At 36.5% G+C, this 19,349-nt stretch overlaps 1 protein-coding gene across 1 annotated transcript in view; it reads right to left on the bottom strand.

Moving 5' to 3' along the window:
• Positions 1-19,349, bottom strand: part of disc1 (DISC1 scaffold protein) — a 52,501-nt gene that overhangs the window by 12,260 nt on the left and 20,892 nt on the right. The window contains exons 2-6 of the mRNA XM_056471422.1: positions 16,031-17,457; positions 14,312-14,381; positions 9,868-10,021; positions 5,126-5,222; positions 3,204-3,415 (exon numbers count right to left, since the gene is read on the bottom strand). Coding sequence (XP_056327397.1) covers positions 3,204-3,415; positions 5,126-5,222; positions 9,868-10,021; positions 14,312-14,381; positions 16,031-17,457 — 1,960 coding nt within the window. The remainder of the gene's footprint in view (positions 1-3,203; positions 3,416-5,125; positions 5,223-9,867; positions 10,022-14,311; positions 14,382-16,030; positions 17,458-19,349) is intronic.

Raw genomic sequence — 19,349 nt, 5'->3', positions numbered from 1 at the left:
TTACCTTTAATACTGCGAAAGCTGGGCTACCTATAGCAGAATTTCCGTGATTTCATAGTAAACATACAAATCGTATTAAAAGTACCATATTAACTACATACGCTTTAGGAAAATGTTACTTTATGCATTGGCTAATGAAATTAAAGACATTAATAATGTAAAACAGGAAATACGTTGGGACCATTGGTTTTGTTTACATCTCTCAAAATGGTCTATACGGCTCACTTTGACACTCTCATTGCTGAGTCTTGTTTATCTGTTACTGTGAACATTAAGACGCATTTCTCTTGCCTTGATTTGCCATGTTTTGCCCCTCGCCTTGTTTATGTTGTCTGCTGCCTGCACTGACCATTCGCCTGTTTAATTACTGCTTTCTTTCATCTGAGAAATATAGCTAAGTTACGAAGTATGCTATCCATCTCAGATGCAGAAAAGCTAGTCCATGCTTTTATGACTTCTAGGCTGGACTACTGTAATGCTCTGTTTGCTGGCTGCCCAGCATCCTCTATTAACAAACTTCAATTAGTACAAAATGCAGCTGCCAGAGTTCTAACCAGGTCTAGAAAATTTGATCACATCACCCCAATTTTATCCTCCTTACACTGGCTGCCTGTTAAGTTTCGTATTGAATTTAAAATATTGCTTCTTACATATAAAGCTCTAAATAATCTAGCTCCTGCTTATCTAACCAATCTTCTGTCTCGCTACAATCCAACTCGCTCTTTAAGATCTCAAAACTCAGGACTTCTGGTAGTACCTCGAATAGCAAAGTCGAGTAAAGGAGGTCGAGCCTTCTCATTTATAGCTCCTAAACTCTGGAATAGCCTTCCTGATAACGTCCGAGGCTCAGACACACTCTCCCAATTCAAAACTAGATTAAAGACCTATCTGTTCAGTAAAGCATACACTTAGTGCACCACTTAGGGGGCTTCCACACAGGTTATGCATCTTGCTGATATACACTGTGAACATCAGCTACGCTAATTATTTTCTTTATTCTCCATTTCCACCTGGGGATACTCTTCCCGAGGCCCTCAGACTATGCAGAGTCACTGATTCGATCCAAGACCAACGACGAGATGATCCCAAGGTTTCCATATCCTGGACCTGGCCGAATCCTGAGCAGCTACTGCGATGGTCATGGAAGAGTGGAGAACATGAGACTGTTTCCTATGACGCTCCAGAGACAGACGAGTCTTCGCTGAGGCCAGCTTCCAGCCTCCGCCACTGAGACTGCAGCTCTGCACAAGACGTTTGGCCAGCGGAGAAATTAAAATGGTCGTGCCCAACTGAGCCTGGTTTCTCTCAAGGTTTTTTTTCTTCACTTCCGCCTTTAGTGAAGTTTTTTTTCCCTCTCCGCTGTCGCCACTGGCTTGCATGGTTCAGGATCTGTAGAGCCGCGCATCGTTGGATTTGCTCTTCAGTGTTTGGACTCTCAGTAGTGATTATTAAACCACACTGAACTGAGCTAAACTGAACTGAACTTAAACACTACAAACTTAACTACACTGTTCCTATTTACTGTGACCTTTTATGTGAAGCTGCTTTGACACAATCTACATTGTATAAGCGCTATACAAATAAAGGTGAATTGAATTGAATTGAATTAATTACCACAACTCTGGATTACCTGTATACATCTGTTTGCCCCCGTGTTGACTGTTGCTTGACCGTTGGCTAATGAAATTAAAGATAATTAATTTTATTTCCTATCAAGTTGAAGCCTTTTCAGTTTAATTTTAATATGATGCTGTTTTAATAAAATCTTTTTAACAAATATTTTTCATCATCTACAGTAAATAATTTGTGTAATTATGCCTCTTTCGTTTTAAATTATTAGGCAAACTTATCTCATGGAATTTATCTAACAAAAAGAAAAATGTTTAGTTTATATATAAATAATAATAACAATCAACACAGTCATTTTAAATTATTATAATACAACTTCAATTATATATAAATTATTAGGAAAAAAAACATTATCAATAATAAATTACAGAAAATAATTTATTAAATATAAAATAATTTAAATTATTATTATTACTATTATTATTATTATCATCATCATCATTAATAAAACAATAATCTATATTTGGTTCATAATAAGAGTAATAAATAATCTCTATTATAATGACTTACCAACTACATAAAATAAGTATTCCATAATTACAATGAATAACAATATTAATTATAATAATAGTTACTTTTATCATCATCAATCATAATAAAATATTAAAAATAAATCAACTGTAAATCACTATAATTCCCATCATTAATTTTAATGTTGTCTAATAATTGTCAATAACATTATTAATAATTATTATTATCGTTGTTGTTGTTGAGTTGACACTTTAATACAAATAATCTATTAAAATACTTTCTGTTGTCAATAAAATGATAACCATTCAATAATAATAAAAACAATTCAAAACAATAAAAAATAATAATATTTACCCATTACTACTGCTGTTTCCATTTTATTTTGATAATGATTTAATTAGTTTATTTATTGAATGGTGTTATGACCACCAGCGATCTAGCGGCTGCAGATCGTTGGTATACATGCAGATCGCTAACGGACTACAAATCCGCTACTACATGGAACACAAATACTTTCATGCACCACACACACACACCTGTTCCTGTTCTCCTGTGATTACACACGACCATTGGTTTTGGGACCATTGGTTTTGTTTACATCTCTCAAAATGGTCTATACGGCTCACTTTGACACTCTCATTGCTGAGTCTTGTTTATCTGTTACTGTGAACATTACGACGCATTTCTCTTGCCTTGATTTGCCATGTTTTGACCCTCGCCTTGTTTATGTTGTCTGCTGCCTGCCTGTACTGACCATTCGCCTGTTTAATTACCACAACTCTGGATTACCTGTATACATCTGTTTGCCCCTGTGTTGACCGTTGCTTGCCTGACAATTCTCCTAATAAACTCCGCATTTGGATCCGCACCACTGTTGTCAGCGTCCCCATCACATTACAAACGGTCTCCAATGTTTTATACAAGCAATAATCTGTGACTAATTATTTCAGGAGGATAAAAGGAATGAGTATTGCAAATAAACACTTCAAACCATTTTTCATAAGTCTACTAAAAGTGTTTTGAGCACACAAACATGTTTAATGAAACAATATCAACATATCATAGTTCCTGGGTGATATTTACACAGGTGAGTTTCCCCTGACCTGCGGATGTGTGCTGGTGGAGAAATGCTGATGTGCTGGCGATGTTCAGACGTGAGCAGATCCTCCAGCGCTCGAGCTGTCAGATGCAGATGAGGAGAGTCTGCGGCCCTGAGGACGGGCCCCTGCATCTCCTGCAGCTCCAGCTGAAGCTCCAGAGCCCTGCTGCGCTCCTGCAGACCCTGCAGCCGCCGCTGAACATCACACATCTCCCTCTGCACAGCACAAACATCTGCGTCATAACAACGCTCACACAAAAACAGCTCACTTCTCAAACTCAAAGTCCAATGCCTAATAGAAGCCTTATATCATTCCTACTAAATGAGTAGTGGAGATGTATTATTTTTGATGCACCAATGGTTGATTCTGATTGCCATTTTCAAGCAAACTAGCTGTTTCTAATATAATTTTTTTTTAACTTAAAAATGTGTATTAGATTGCATACACGTGTGTGTGTGTGTGTGTGTGTGTGTGTGTGTGTGTGTGTGTGTGTGTGTACTGTAAATCTATATGTGTGAGTGTAAATATATATGTTGTTGTATTACTTGCTGTATTATGACAAAGTAAACACCATGGGTAAACTATGTATGTGCTTTTACACAGCATACACAAATATATACAGTTAAAGTCAGTATTATTAGCCCACCTTTGAATTTTTTTCTTTTCTTTTTTTAAATATTTACCAAATTATGTTTAACGGAGCAAGGAAATTTTCACAGTATGTCTGATAATATTTTTTCTTCTGGAGAAAGTCTTATTTGTTTTATTTCGGCTAGAATAAAAGCAGTTTTTAATTTTTTAAACACCATTTTAGGGACAAAATTATTAGTCTCGTTAAGTTAATTTTTTTTCGATCGTCTACAGCAGTATTTCCCAACCCTGTTCCTGGAGGCACACCAACAGTACATATTTTGGATGTCTCCCTTTTCTGAGCCATTAACTTCAGGTGTTGGAGTCTCTTCTGATGTTATGATAAGTTGATTCAGGTGTGTTTGATTAGGGAGAGGTTGAAAATGTGTACTGTCGGTGTGCCTTCAGGAACAGGGTTGGGAAACACTGGTCTACAGAACAAACCATTGTTATACAATAACTTGCCTAATTACCCTAACCTGCCTAGTTAACCCAATTAAGCCTTTAAATGTCTGGAGAAAGTCTTATTTGTTTTATTTCGGCTAAAATAAAAGCAGTTTTAAATTTTTTATGAACCATTTTAAGGTCAAAATGAGTTATTAAAACTATTATGTTTAGAAATGTGTTGAAAAAAAACGTATCTCTGTTAAAGAGAAATTGGGGGAAAATAAACAGGGGGACTAATAATTCTGGCTCCAACTGTACATGTATATGTACAACATTTTCTATGTTTCTCTTAAATTTTCCTGTTTATTTAAATTCTATTAGTACTAACATTTGGACTGTGATCTTTTTTCTTTTTTGTTAGATTAGTTTCAGTTTTATCTTTGGTACTGACTAATCCAATGTATATGCACAAATATATTATTGTAAAAATATTAAATATGAAAAGTATTAAAAGAGAGATCTCTTAGGAGTGAACTCATTTATGCTGAGCACATACACACACACACAGTGTTGGGCAAGTTACTCAAAAAAGTAATAGGTTGGAATTGACAAATTACTACTTGGAAAACAGTAATTTGATTACACTCATAATTATTGCATGTAATAAGTAATCAGATTACAAATTACTTTCAGTTACATTGAAATTTTAAGCCTAAAAAAGCCTATAAAAAAGCACTTCGACATCAAAATTGAAGATCTTTCATAAGGTAATAAGTTGGTATTGACTGAAAAATATTACAAATGTTTACTTTGCTTTATTCACATTCTTCTTTATTATATTAACTCGCTTAACAATCACTGTGTACTCTAATATGTTGTAATAATAAATGACAACATCAGATTGTTACCTGAATCCTCTGTTTCTCCTCCAACAGCGTCTCTCGTGTTTGAGCTCGACTCGGAGCGCTGCAGGATCTCTGATCTTCACTCAGCTCACCAGTGTGTCTGCTGGAGGAAGTGTTGATCACAGACTGAAAAAAATGCTTATATTGTTATTATTATAGGTGGCGTGGTGGCTCAGTGGTTAGCATTGTCGCCTCACAGCAACAAGTTCACCAGTTCGAGTCTCGGCTAGATCAGTTGGCATTTCTGTGTGGAGTTTGCGTGTTCTCCCCATGTTGGGGTGGGTTTCCTCCGGGTGCTCCGGTTTCCCCCAGTCCAAACACATGCGCAATAGGTGAATTGAATAAATTAAATTGGCTGTAGTGTATAAGTGTGTGTGTGAACGAACGTGTATGGGTGTTTCCCAGTACTGGGCAGCATCTGAAAGGGCATCCGCTGCCTAAAACATATACTGGAATAGTTGGTGGTTCATTCCGCTGTGGTGACCTCTGATAATCAGTGACTAAACCGAAGGAAAATGAATGAATGAATGTTATTATTAATTAATTAATTAACGTTGAAATTAAAATTCACTAAAGTCATTGTCTGAAATGACTGCACTTGAAACCAAGCTAAAATAAAATATAAATATAAAAATCAAATGTATTTTAAAATAAAATGCATAATTAAATGTAACAAATCAAGAATGTTAATGCGGTAGCTAAATTAGATAAATATCTATTTTAAAAAAACACTTAGAAACAATTTTTTAAAAATAAATTACAAAATAAAAAAACAAATAAGTATATAAAAATGATAAGCAAATATAAACATAAAATCATTAGGCCTGTCACGTCACATCTATATAACAATTACTGTTAATGTTATTGTTTTAATAATAATATTATACCATCAATATATTCATATACCCGTAACAGAATTATATCACTAGTAGAATGGCAATAAAATAGCAATATATTCCAAATTACCATCATCGAACACCTGGATCTCCCAACATACACTACGTTTTAGATAATGAAAGTTGTATATTTAATTATTTTATCAGCTATTTTAGCATTAGCGTTACTAATCTCGTCAGTTTCCTAAGATGAGAGTCGCTGAGGTCGAGTGTTTAACTGCACACTGTACAAAAACAAACATATGGAAACAATACATCATAGGAAGTGCTGTTTAGACACATTCCAGCCCCACCTGTCTGACTTCCTGTTTAAAAGGTTTATTTCTGACCAACCTTTAAATACAACACTGTTAACACAACTATTCAGAAAGGACACATTTAAATCAATCAAAGGAGACATTTACAGGGTAAAGAATTCAAGGGGTATTTTCATTTTAATTGTATTCGTTAAGCTTTGAATAAACTAAAAGAGCCATTTCTTAATCATCAAATCAAGTGGGTCATCATGGGTTATTATAATGATTTCTGAATGATCAATTAATCAATTCATTCAATTATTCATTTATATAGCACTGTTACGTTCGCTTGCAGAATGTATTTCGGTTTCGGGTATATGTGTGCGCGTTTATTTGTATGTGGGTGTGTCCAGAGGCGCAAAAAGGGGGTATGCAGTATATGCGGCGCATAGGGGCGCCACACATGGGGGTTTATTTTTTGTTTAAAATATTTATTTTGCGTTCGTTTTATACAAGTAAATAATTGTATTTTATTAAATAAAGATAATCATACTTCCCCTCCCCCTCTGTTGACCATTTGATTGATTCATTGCAGCTGGATAAAAAAATTGAAACTAATATTTGGGTTAAAAAATTCCCCTATATAAATTATATATTATATTATATTCCCCTATATATTATAAAATCCATAATTTTACAGTTTATTTCCGGCAGCTGGGGTGCCAGAAAAAAGTAAAATAATAGCCGTTAAATTACAGAAATATACCGTAAAATAACGAATATTAAATTACAGAAATTTGCTTAAGTTAAAATTTTTGGTACATTTCTGTAATTTAATATCTGTTATTTTACGGTACATTTCTGTAATTTAACGGCTATTATTTTACTCTTTTTCCGGCACCCCAGCTGCTGGAAATAAACCGTAAAATTACGGATTTTTTTTTACAGTGTATGTATCATATAGATACATCGGCCTCTTTGGTAATGTTTTTTGCTCAAAACTATTTTAATTTTAGTTACAAAAAAGTTTGGCGATAAAATAGATCATCTCAGGGCAGTTTGTCTTTGTTTATTTTTTACACTAAACATTTAACAGTCTTTTTTATTTAACTTTGTGAAAGGTGTAATAGCAGTTTCAGTCAATAATTCATGCAAAGACAAATCTTACACCTCTCACAGTAAGCATTTGAGAAGTGATTGCATGTTTAAGTTATGTTGCCCTTTAGGACTCCCAGATCTATAATTTTGTTTTGACAAATGTCATACAAAAGCAAGGCATGTCAAGGTGCTATACTCATTTAGTGAGGAAAATGAAATCATTTGGGGTGGGATGAGATGTAATTCTTTGACTCATCACATGCTTAGTGTAATTATACTTTTACTACTTCATATATTTTAAGTTGTGTTTAGAACTTCTAAATGTATTTGTTTAAAGCATGTTAAGGAAGGGGTGGGGGCGCAAAACATGAACTCGCATACCCCTCACTAAAATTGCAGTTGCGCCCCTGGGTGTGTCGTTTAATGCGTGTGTACAGGTACGAAAGGCATTGAAGGATCCCCATTTCGTGCTGATGACGTTGGCTGCTGACGCTGGATTCGTGCCACCAATCGCTGGTCGGTGTAGCGTTTAAAAGCCGAGCCCAAACTGCAATGGCGATCTCTCTCTCTAACTCTCTATCTCGCTCCTTCTTGCTCTCACTCTTTCTGTGGGTCTCCGTGAAGATCTCTCTTGCGAGTACTAGTCTGAGAGAATGCGTTTCTTTTTGCTTGTGTTTAATGCTCTTGTCTAAAGTCTTTTGAGATTTGAAATTGCAATGTGTTTGCTTGTGAACTTGTCCAGTTAACTGATGCTTTTTGAGGGATACCTCGGTGAGGACATAGGAGTAAGTCACGCGATATACATATACAAACACTCAGGATCCTTTTTGTATTACTTCCATTAGGTTCAGGAGAGTGTGCTGTTTTGTGTACATTTTGTTTTTTAGTTAGAGTAGTTTAGTTAAGACGTTTGGTATGTTGAAGAGGTTTCTTTTCATTTTTTTAGTTTAGTTTGTTTAATACAGTTAGTGTGTTTTGCTATATTTATTTCTTTGATTTACGCACCTCTAAGTACCTCCTCTCCAACAGGTAATTCATCATTCATTTATTGTAAATATTTTTCTTTCACCAGTAATATATATTTTACTGGTTTCACTGGAAGTATGGGCAATAAATAATTGCAGTGATATTAGGTTCTTCAGTCTTTCTTTCTCCCTCCATTTTGTTACACACACACTCAACTATTATACGTTATGTCAAATACCCTTTGTTTAATATTAACATCTAAAAGGACGTAACAAGCACATTTACAAGCAACAAAGCATTGACTAAAGTGCTGATGCACAACTAAACTAACAAAAAAATAATAATACTAATTAAAAATCCAAACATAAACATGATATCAGGATATACAGTGAAACAAAGAGAAAGAGGAGGATACATCAATGGCTCAGTATACACTACCTGACAAAAGTCTTCTCACCTATGCAAGTTTTAGGAACAACAGATAATAACTTGACTTTTAGTTGATCAATTGATATCAGAAGTGGCTTATATGAAAGGTAAAGGCCTCTAGATTACGCTTATTAGACCAATAAAATGTGATCATGCCTTGATTTTGAATGATTTCATTAGGACAGTAAGGTCTGACTTTGCTGAGACAAAAGTCTGGTAACTGAACCTTCAATAATGTCCAGTATAGAATATGTGGTCATGCTGCAGTGGAAACAGAATGGATATTGTGTCTGACTCCATCATGAGCTTGGAGGACTGCATCCATACATCTCTGCAATGACTCAAATCACTGATTAATAAAGTCATCTGGAATGGTGAAGAAAGCCTTCTTGCAGGACTCCCAGAGTTCATCAAGAGTCTTTGGATTCATCTTCAATGCCTCCTTAATAATGCTCAATAATGTTCATGTCTGGTGACTGGGCTGGCCAATCCTAGAGCACTTTGACCTTCTTTGCTTTCAGGGACTTTGATGTGGAGGCTGAAGTATGAGAAGGAGCGCTATCCTGCTGGAGAATTTGCCCTCTCCTGTGGTTTATAATGAAATGGGCAGCTCAAATGTCTTGATCCCGCAGGCTGTTGATGTTGCCATCCACAGATCTCTCGCATGCTCCCATACTGAATGTAACCCCAAACCATGATTTTTCCTTCACCAAACTTGACTGATTACTATGAGAATCTTTTGTGGGTTCCAGTAGGTCTTTTGCAGTATTGGTGATGATTGAGATGCAGCTCAACAGATGATTCACGGGAAAAATCTACCTTCTGACACTTTCCCAAATGACCAACTAGTCAAGTTATTATTTGTTGCTCTTACAACTGAGCTCGACAACAACACTTTTGTCAGGTAGTGTAGTTGCAGACTATTAGAATGATTTCTGAATGACACTGGAGTAATATTGCTGAAAATTCAGCTTTGAATAACAGGAATAAATTACATTTGAAAATCTCTTCTAACAGAGTGCACTTATTTTAAATTGTAATAATATTTCACAATTTGACCATAATTTTTTTCTTGAATTAATGCAGCTTTGCCTAATGTTTAATTGTGATATTTTCCTACCTGCAGTCTGAGTCGGTCCTGTAGATAGCGCTGTTCACTGCTGTTCTGAGCCGCTCCAGATATCCAATGACTTCAGGGTGTCTGGATGGAAGACCAGGCTTAAGTGTCGCTCTTTCTCTTCTCAGTTCCTCCAGTTTCTTACCAAAACGCTCAGCTAAACACACACACACACACACACACACGCACACACACGCACACACACACACACACACACACACACACACAAAAATACATCAAAATCTGATTTGATGTGAAAGGCAGCTTTTATGTGATTGGATAAACCATAACATAACAAACCCAAATCTGTCTCTCAAACACTGCAGGAAGTGTGTGTTTGTATGCGTGTACTTTTTTTTGTAACAAATCAGGGCACAAATCTGTATAATGACACAGGGTATTACAAGAAGGTGTTGAAATATGAGGACACTGCTGACGTCCTCATTTCTCAAAAAGCTTATTAATCACACAGAATGAGTATTTATCACAAAGTAATAATGTACAGAATGTACAGAAATGTTAAATATGGACCAATCACTCGCTTTTTTAAATGTCTAATGATCTTGTTTAATCCCGCCCCTTTTCACAGAGCCGTACGACAGAATGTCGCAAGCTCAAACTCTAGTGTGACCGCAGCTTTACTAGGCTTTCTAGAAACAACTTGACTCAACACACCTGCAAGGATGGAGCTAAAATCTGCAGGACACCGGACCTCCAGGACTAACTTTGAGAACCCCTGCCATACACAGTTTCCTTTGAGGGTTAGAGGTGGGGTTAGGGCAATACAAAAAACAGCCTGTACAGTATGAAAACCTATGTAATGCCCACACAATTCGTAAAATGTGTGTGTGTTTCTCTGTGTGTGTGTATCAAGCAAAACAAAACAAACACATCTGACCCACTTCTCTGGGAAATGCCCTGTTATATAAGTCACAAGACTTGTCAGGCTTTAAAAGGAAGAAAAACGGAAAGCAAATGTCCAGCTGACAAATGTAGGTCAATCATCTGATCTGATCAGATCCAGAAGTAACTTCATTAGATCTTACACATGAGACACAGACGGATGTTTTTTTTGAGTACAGTAACTCGGGTGGAGGAAATTAATGCCGTTTTATTTGCATGAATAGATTTATCCTCATAAATTATGGTACTCTGATGCTTGAGTCCATGAAAAGCACACAGGTCAATATGTGTTAAAGCAGCAGATGGCGCTGTTTGACACTGAACCACAGAACTGTTTAAAAATAGCATGGGAACCAGGACACATGTGAAAGATAGACTTCAAATCTATTATAGTACTGACTGTATATATTCTTTAGGGCTAAAGGTTGGGGAATCATTTTAAAATGTACAATTTTAATTTAATAAAGTCTATTTTAAACGTTTGTGCATCTTCCACATAAAATCAGTGTGTGCATTTACTACATGCAATATGATGATTGCATGTTCTGCTTCTGAATCTAATGGCAATGCATTTCAATATATCATATCATGTCATATGAAACCCCCCACAGGAATGAATCTATATTTTATTATGTTGCAAAATAATTTTGCATTAATACTAGCAATTAGGGGTGGGCGGTACACCGGTGTCATAGTCATCACCGGTGTGACATTGCGCCACGACATGGATTTTCTAATACCGTCAATACCGTAATAAATCAATTATGCGCCTTGAATGGCTGCATTTACATCAATAATAGCTAATTCTAAATAATAAGGCATTCAATTTTCTTCAAACGTTCAGTTGGGGTCTCAATACATGTCCTTCTACTACAGGGCTCGAAATTGCAACCATTTTGGTCGCATGAGCGCCCGAAATGTAATCTATGCGCCCTCATAATATATTTGGGAGCATTTGTGTGTCTGAATATAATGTTTGTAGTGCAATCTGATTTGATTTTCTCTAAGAACTTGCTGAATCGCTCTACCCTGCTGAAGTATTGGTTATTAGCTGTCAGTCACTCAACGCTTCCCGCTGTCAGATAACAGGGAGCTTTTGTTACTGCAGGAAATGCAAACGGCTGAAGAGTGAAAAGTGCACAGGTTTGCAAACCTCACCTAAAGTTATAATAATAATAATGGCGCAGATGACAGCGATCATGACATGAGGTAAATGTTGATCCGCCAGCTGAGATCAATCGAGTGTTTTCGGAGAAGGTGCCCGAATCTCGATGCGTTGCATTCACCGCGTGTTCAGCGCAAATGTCCGCTAAATATAAAATCTAACACTGTACACATCATCGCCAAAGAAACTCACCTTTACTAAGTTTACACTGAAACTACGGCTCATAACAAAGAGCAGAATTGCGCCGGTGGTCATCATGAGAATCCTGCTCTGTCTGCTCATAAATTGGTGCGGCTGACTCGCCTGCTTTATTCCACCAACACAGAGAAATGAAGATCAGCTCATAACGAGACTGAGCATTTACAATGACCCAAACCAAAACTTTTAAAGAGTGATAGAAGTGAGACTTTCTTTTGTCCGTTCTTCCTTGAGATGTATATTATTTTGCTATTGAAAGTAATACCATGATATTATACCGTCACCGTTCAAAAGATGAAAAATACCGTGATATTAATTTTAGGTCATATCGCCCACCCCTACTAGCAATTCTACTGGATTTAGTTTAAGCCACTTTCAATACACTTCATTAAGTTAAATTAAAGAATAGTGTAATGTTAAAGGAATGTTTAATTACTGACAAAGAGAGTTTATTAAAGATGTTATTGTAGCCACAGTGCAAATGAAACATCCCTCACTCATCAGTATGATGAAATGTGGATGGAGCACAGGCTGTAGTTTTTCTGACAAATAATTAAGCAAAATTTGACATGCTACTCTGGGAGATTAGAACTGACAGGGATCACATTTATACTTTGACATTTAGTTGTGTATTGTGCAGTTTTCAGACTATGTTATTCAGAAAACATCAGCCTGCTATAACATTAGACTGTGTGTCAAAGACTAAACATTAGCATTAGCGTTAGCATTATTATCATGGACTCATTTGGTATCTAATTTGAGGTTACGTGATTTACACTTTTCTTTGAAAAAAACCTTCTTATGTCCACCTTATGCTGCCACCATTCTCACTTGTGTGTGTCATCGCACACACCTTTCATTTCAGTAGTTTAAATCTACACCCCTGTGCCATATTGCCTGCAGTAAACACGCACCCAGACCTAACTCCAGAGAAAAGATATAGGCAAACAAAGTCATGTTTTCAGTTAATATGGTGCACAAAAGTCTTCTTGGTGCTCCATATGATTCCAGTTCAACTACTGACGTCACAAACTGCTTTGACAAGGTTTGCTGTCTATGAAGGAGCTCTTGGATATGTTCTAATATCTTAATTTGTGTTCTGAAGATGAACGAAGGTCTCAGGGGATATGCAATATCTACAAAGCTGTTGGACATCACTGAAGCTGATGAGATGGACTGTGTGTTACTGTCATGCAAACAAACACATGGGAACATTAATCACACGTCTTCCGTATGGTTTGCTGAGTTCAGACAATCAGCTGGGAGTGTTTGGGTGTGTTTGAACACCACAAACATGTGTCCAAACCATATCTGTGTTCTGTCCTCAACTGTGGACTTGCAGAGACATAAAACTGCGCTAGAAGATAACATATGGAGTTTGATCGTCCTTTTAGAATAAAATATGATGCAATGACCACACCAACAAGCACAGATTTAGATTTCACATACATATAATGACATATGTAACATATTACATATTTCTTATGAGTAAATATATGTTCAAATAAATTAGCTTTAATTATATATGTTTTGTAATATATATATATATATATATATATATATATATATATATATATATATATATATATATATATATATATATATATATATATATATTCATTCATTTTCTTTTTGCCTGAATCCCTTTATTAGTCGGGGGTCGCCACAGCGGAATGAACCGCCAACTCATCCAGCATTTGTTTTACGCAGCGGATGCCCTTCCAGCCGCAACCCATCACTGGAAAACACATCCACACATTCACACTACAGACAATTTAGCCTACCCAATTAACCTGTACCACATGTCTTTGGACTGTGGGGAAAACAGAAGCACCCGGGGGAAACCCACGTGAATGCAGGGAGAACATGCAAACTCCACAGAGAAACGCCAACAGACCCAGCCGAGGCTCGAACCAGCGACCTTCTTGCTGTGAGGCGACAGCACTACCTACTGCGCCACTGCGTTGCCCCATATAAATATATATATATATATATATATGTCTATCTATCTATCTAGTCTGAATTATATATATATTTATTTTTTTATTTATTCATTTATTATGTATGCTACTTGCATGTTTCCATATATCAGATTTCTATATGGGTGGTTAGAATTAGAATAAGTACATATTAAAAACATCTTCTCTGTTAATAAAAATATATGATCAAAACATGTCTGACCCGTGTCATAATCATCATCCAGAATGGCTTTGTGCTGTAATCTCTGAAGCTTCATCATTATGGACTCGATCTAAAGAGAGAAATCACAATGAAAGTTATACTAATATATATAAATAAACAGCACACTTTAACACAATTTGAGGCATCACAATCATTAAATATAATCTTAAAACAAAACTTTACTGTTTCTTTTATAAATGATTTAATCTACTTTGGATATTTTTTCTTGTCTTCAATTTAATATAAGCACACTTCATTTATTTTTTCAGAAAACAACACTTTTGTTAATCCAGTAAAGCTTGACATAAAATATTGTTTATTAAATAAACAGTTTATGAAATGTTTATACAATATACACAATATAATTTCTTTTTTTGAAATAAAAAAAGATTTAATTAACTACACTTACCAGCCACTTTATTAGGTACACCTGTCCAACTGCTCGTTAATGTAACTTTCTAATCAGCCAATCACATGGCAGCAACTCAACGCATTTAGGCATGTAGACATGGTCCAAATGATCTGCTGCAGTTCAAATCGAGCATCAGAATGGGGAAGAAAGGGGATAGTGCCAGACGGTCTGGTCTGAGTATTTCAGAAGCTGCAGATCTACTGGGATTTTCATGCAAAACCATCTCTAGGGTTTACAAAGAATGGTCAGAAAAAGAGAAATTATCAAGTGAGCGGCAGTTCTGTGGGCGCAAATGCCTTGTTGATGCAAGAGGTCAGAGGAGAATGGCCAGACTGGCTCAGCTGATAGAAAGGCAACAGCAACTCAAATAAGCACTCATTATAACCGAGGTCTGCAGAAGAGCATCTCTGAACACACAACATGTCCAACCTTGAGGCGGATGGGCTACAGCAGCAGAAGACCACACCGGGTGCCACTCCTGTCAGCTAAGAACAGGAAACTGAGGCTACAATTCACACAGACTCACCAAAACTGGACAATAGAAGCATTGGAGAAACGTTGCCTGGTCTGATGAGTCTCCATTTCTGCTGCAACATTCGAATGGTCGGGTCAGAATTTGGCATCAACAAAATGAAAGCATGGATCCATCCTGCCTTGTATCAACGGTTCAGGCTGGTGGTGGTGGTGTAATGGTGTGGGGGATATTTTCTTGGCACACTTTGGGCCCATTAGTACTAATTGAGCATCGTGCCAACGCCACAGTACTCAGTACCTGAGTATTGTTGCTGACCATGTCCATCCCTTTATGACCACAGTGTACCCATCTTCTTATGGCTACTTCCAAAAGGATATTGCGCCATGTCAAAGCGTGAATCATCTCAGACTGGATCACAAATGCGTGATGCTATCATGTCAATATGGAGCAAAATCTCTGAAGAGTATTTTCAGTACCTTGTTGAATTTATGCCACAAAGGATTAAGACAGTTCCGAAGGCAAAAAGGGGTCCAACCAGGTACTAGTAAGGTGTACCTAATAAAGTGGCCGGTGAGTATATAACAACCCTGATATTGAACATTTCTTATAGGAACACTTAATAAATGATTTATTTTATTCAGCTATAACAATATATTTTTTATTTATAATGACTTTAAAAAAGAAACATTTTTTAAATAATATTAAAATGAAAAAAGTTTATTATATTAGACAAATACATTTTGGATTTAAAAAATATTACAGTATGAAAGTAAAGATTCTGCAAATAAACCCGATCCTCTCTTAAAACTAGTATTCATTGTGTTGTTCTCACCTTGGTGTTTGTGCGATTGTTTTGCAGACAGTCTTGCAGAAAATCCTCGTACTTCTTCATCAGGCCGTCCCGACTCTGATCTGAGGATGGTGTGGTGCTTTCATATCCAGATGAAGTTGAGTCTGAAGAGTCAATGGAGTGCGAAGACGTGATTTCAGCGTCCAGAGAGCCAGAATCCGAGTCCTGGATGTTTTCTTTTGCATAATTAGACATCATGGAGGACGAGGTCTGCATGTCCAGATCCACCAACCACAGCTCTCGGTCCAATAGCAGGCTTTTCTGCTGTGCCGACTGACCAAACGAACAAGGCAAGTGTCTCGAAGAAAAAAAATCATGTTCTGATTGGCTCAATGAGTCTGTGCTGGTTTCTGATTGGTTCATTGGAACGGTGACTGATTCTGATTCACTTAAGTGAGTTATTAAAGCAGATGGAGGTTTTAAAAAGCCTGAGTTTGATTGGCTTACTGGGATAGTGCTGGTTTCTGATTGGTTCATTGGAATGGTGACGGTTTCTGATTGGCTCAAGCGATTCATTAAAGCAGATGAAGGTTTTAAAAAGTCTGAGTTGGATTGACTCACTGGGACGGTGCTGTTTTTTGATTGGTTCATTGGAATAGTTATGGTTTCTGATTGGTTAATTGAAATAATGTTGGTTTCTGATTGGGTCATTGAAACAATGCTGGATTCTGATTGGGTTAAGTGTTTCATTAAATCAGACAGAGGTTTTAAAAATCCTGAGTTTGATTGGCTTACTGGGGCAGTGCTGGTTTCGGATTGGTTGATTGGAACAGTAATAGTTTCTGATTGGCTCAAGTGATTCATTAAAGCAGATATAGGTTTTAAAAAGCTTGATTTCGATTGGCTTACTGGGACAGTTCTGGTTTCTGAAAGGCTCCCTGGAACAGTGCTGGTTTCTAATTGGTTAATTTGAACAATGCTGGTTTCTGATTGGCTCAAGTGATTCATTAAGTCAGACGGAGGTTTAAAAAGGCCTGATTTTGAAGCTTCGAATTTCAGTTGGTGCTGTGACGTTGATTCAGATTGTTTATGTTCAGTTCTGGGTGAATAGCATGTGTTTACATCTAATAAATCACAAGTGTCCAGTGACTGTTGAATGAAACTGAAACTGGAATTGAAAACATCACGTGACTGCATTGGTAAATTGTCCTCCTCATCATGCAAATGGTCATTTTTTGAAGACTTTGAGTTGTCTCGCTTGAAACCCTCTGTCAGCCATTTCTCGCTAGGTAATTCTGAAGCACTCTTTTGAGTTTTCTCAACAGCAGACGACTTGGAAATAGGACTTCGCTGATGTTCAGAATCACATGATGTTTCTGCAGTGTCCAGCTGGTTAATCGGCTCTGACCGCATGTATCCAGGCCGTCTGAAGCTCCTCTTGCGGTGGTTTCCTGACGGGTTCACACCATCTGTTGAGCACAGATTACCGATTAAACTTCTTAGTCTCGATAATAAACTGTGACAAGACATTTATAGCTGGATATCCGACATGCAAACTTTCACAATGGCATTTCTGTAAACAAATAATGACCCATGACAGCTGCATTCATGTGATTTAGCAATGAAATCTCTGTGTGATCCATGCAATATAGCTGTCGAGAAATGAAACCGACTCGCATATGAGGAAATCCACTGTGAAACTGACTTAAGATATCTACAGCTCTCGCTTACTCAAAGCATAAAAACATTTGGGATGATCCATTTCACCCAGGTCATCATCTGTTGAAAAAGATACCATCAGGAAGATTTCAGATTCATTAAAGGAGACCTATTATGCCCCTTTTACAAGATGTAAAATAAGTCTCTGGTGTGCCTAGAGTGTGTAAGTTTCAGCTCAAAATACAACACAAATGTTTGAGAACTCTTAGAAACTGATCCTAACTGTGCCATTTTGGTGACTGTTGCTTTAAAAATTAAATACGATTATGGTCTTTTTAAAAGAGGGCAGAGCTACCACTGCCTATGTGTCAGCATAGTGGCAGATTCAAAACTCTAATGGAGGATGGCTGCTTCTCACTTAGGGCAGTCTGCTAAGAAAGGAGAGACGGTCACTAACAAATTTCGTTTGGTATAGTTGGTATCTTAATGAGTTATTTGTTATTGTTAACAAGAAGAATGAAGGACCATTGAGGTGAAGAGCTTCAACACGTTATGTTTTCTTTATCAAACATTTATTTCTGAAGTGTTACTGAAGTGGTTTATGCAGAAATTAAATGTTCAGTTCTAGATATAACATATGGATATTATGTAATCTAACAGCATAGTAGGGAATCAAATATATGTTTATGAATAGTTTCATATGAAGTTCAAAATGATCACGTCTGTAATGCAAAATTATATTTGTGATAATATTTAATACTCAATATAAACTTAATTTAATCCTTATGGACATGACACATGATTTAAAGCTTCATGATGTCTTGAAGATGTAGTTGATGAATTTAAAAGCCAGTGATGTTATGAAAATGTGAGCGTACTTATTTATACTACAGACCCCAATCCTTCTGCAGAATGCCTCCTGTTAACAAAGTATGGAGAAAGTAAGTCTTTAACCCCTTTTTTGAAAGCATGAAATGTGGAAGAATTAAAATGCTATTTTTACCATTGGCACAAACATTATATTTTATAGATAAACGCAATTTCCTTAAAATGTCCTTAAAATAAAATACTTAATGAACAAATTTAAATGGGTTTTGTTATTTTGGTAAAAAAAAAAAAGGTTGACAGATTCATGGAATTGACCATATTCACATTTCAAATGATGCATAAAAATGCCTTTACTAAACACTGATTGGGCATTAAAGTACTGAACAATTCTTAAGATGTGCAACACCAATTAATATGATTTTTGTTTTACATTATGTACACATCCTACTAAATACCTTTATTTTAAGGCATTTTCATTTTTTAAATGCATTGTTTTATAACCTGATCAAACAATTCTTTGGGATTAGTTGGTAATTTGTCAAAATATTAACAATTTAACATAGTATCAGTCAATACTGTACTTTTGTAGAAATCACTTTTTTTTTTAAGCATTGTTTTACAATAGGCAGCACAGTGGCACAATGGGCAGCACAATCGCCTCACAGCAAGAAGGTCACTGGTTCGAGCCCCGGTAGGGTCAGTTGGCATTTCTGTGTGGAGTTTGCATGTTTTCCCCACATTGGTGTGGGTTTCCTCTGGGTGCTCTGGTTTCCCCCACAAGTCCAAACACATGCGCTATAAGGGAATTGAGTAAACTAAATTGTCGATAGTGTATGTGTGTGAATGAGAGTCTATGGATGTTTCCCAGAGATGG

The sequence above is a fragment of the Danio aesculapii genome, chromosome 13 (genome assembly GCF_903798145.1).
Source record: "Danio aesculapii chromosome 13, fDanAes4.1, whole genome shotgun sequence".
Classification (NCBI taxonomy): Eukaryota; Metazoa; Chordata; class Actinopteri; order Cypriniformes; family Danionidae; genus Danio; species Danio aesculapii.
Note: the sequence above shows the minus strand (reverse complement) of the source record. Positions and strands in the feature narration are given on the sequence as shown.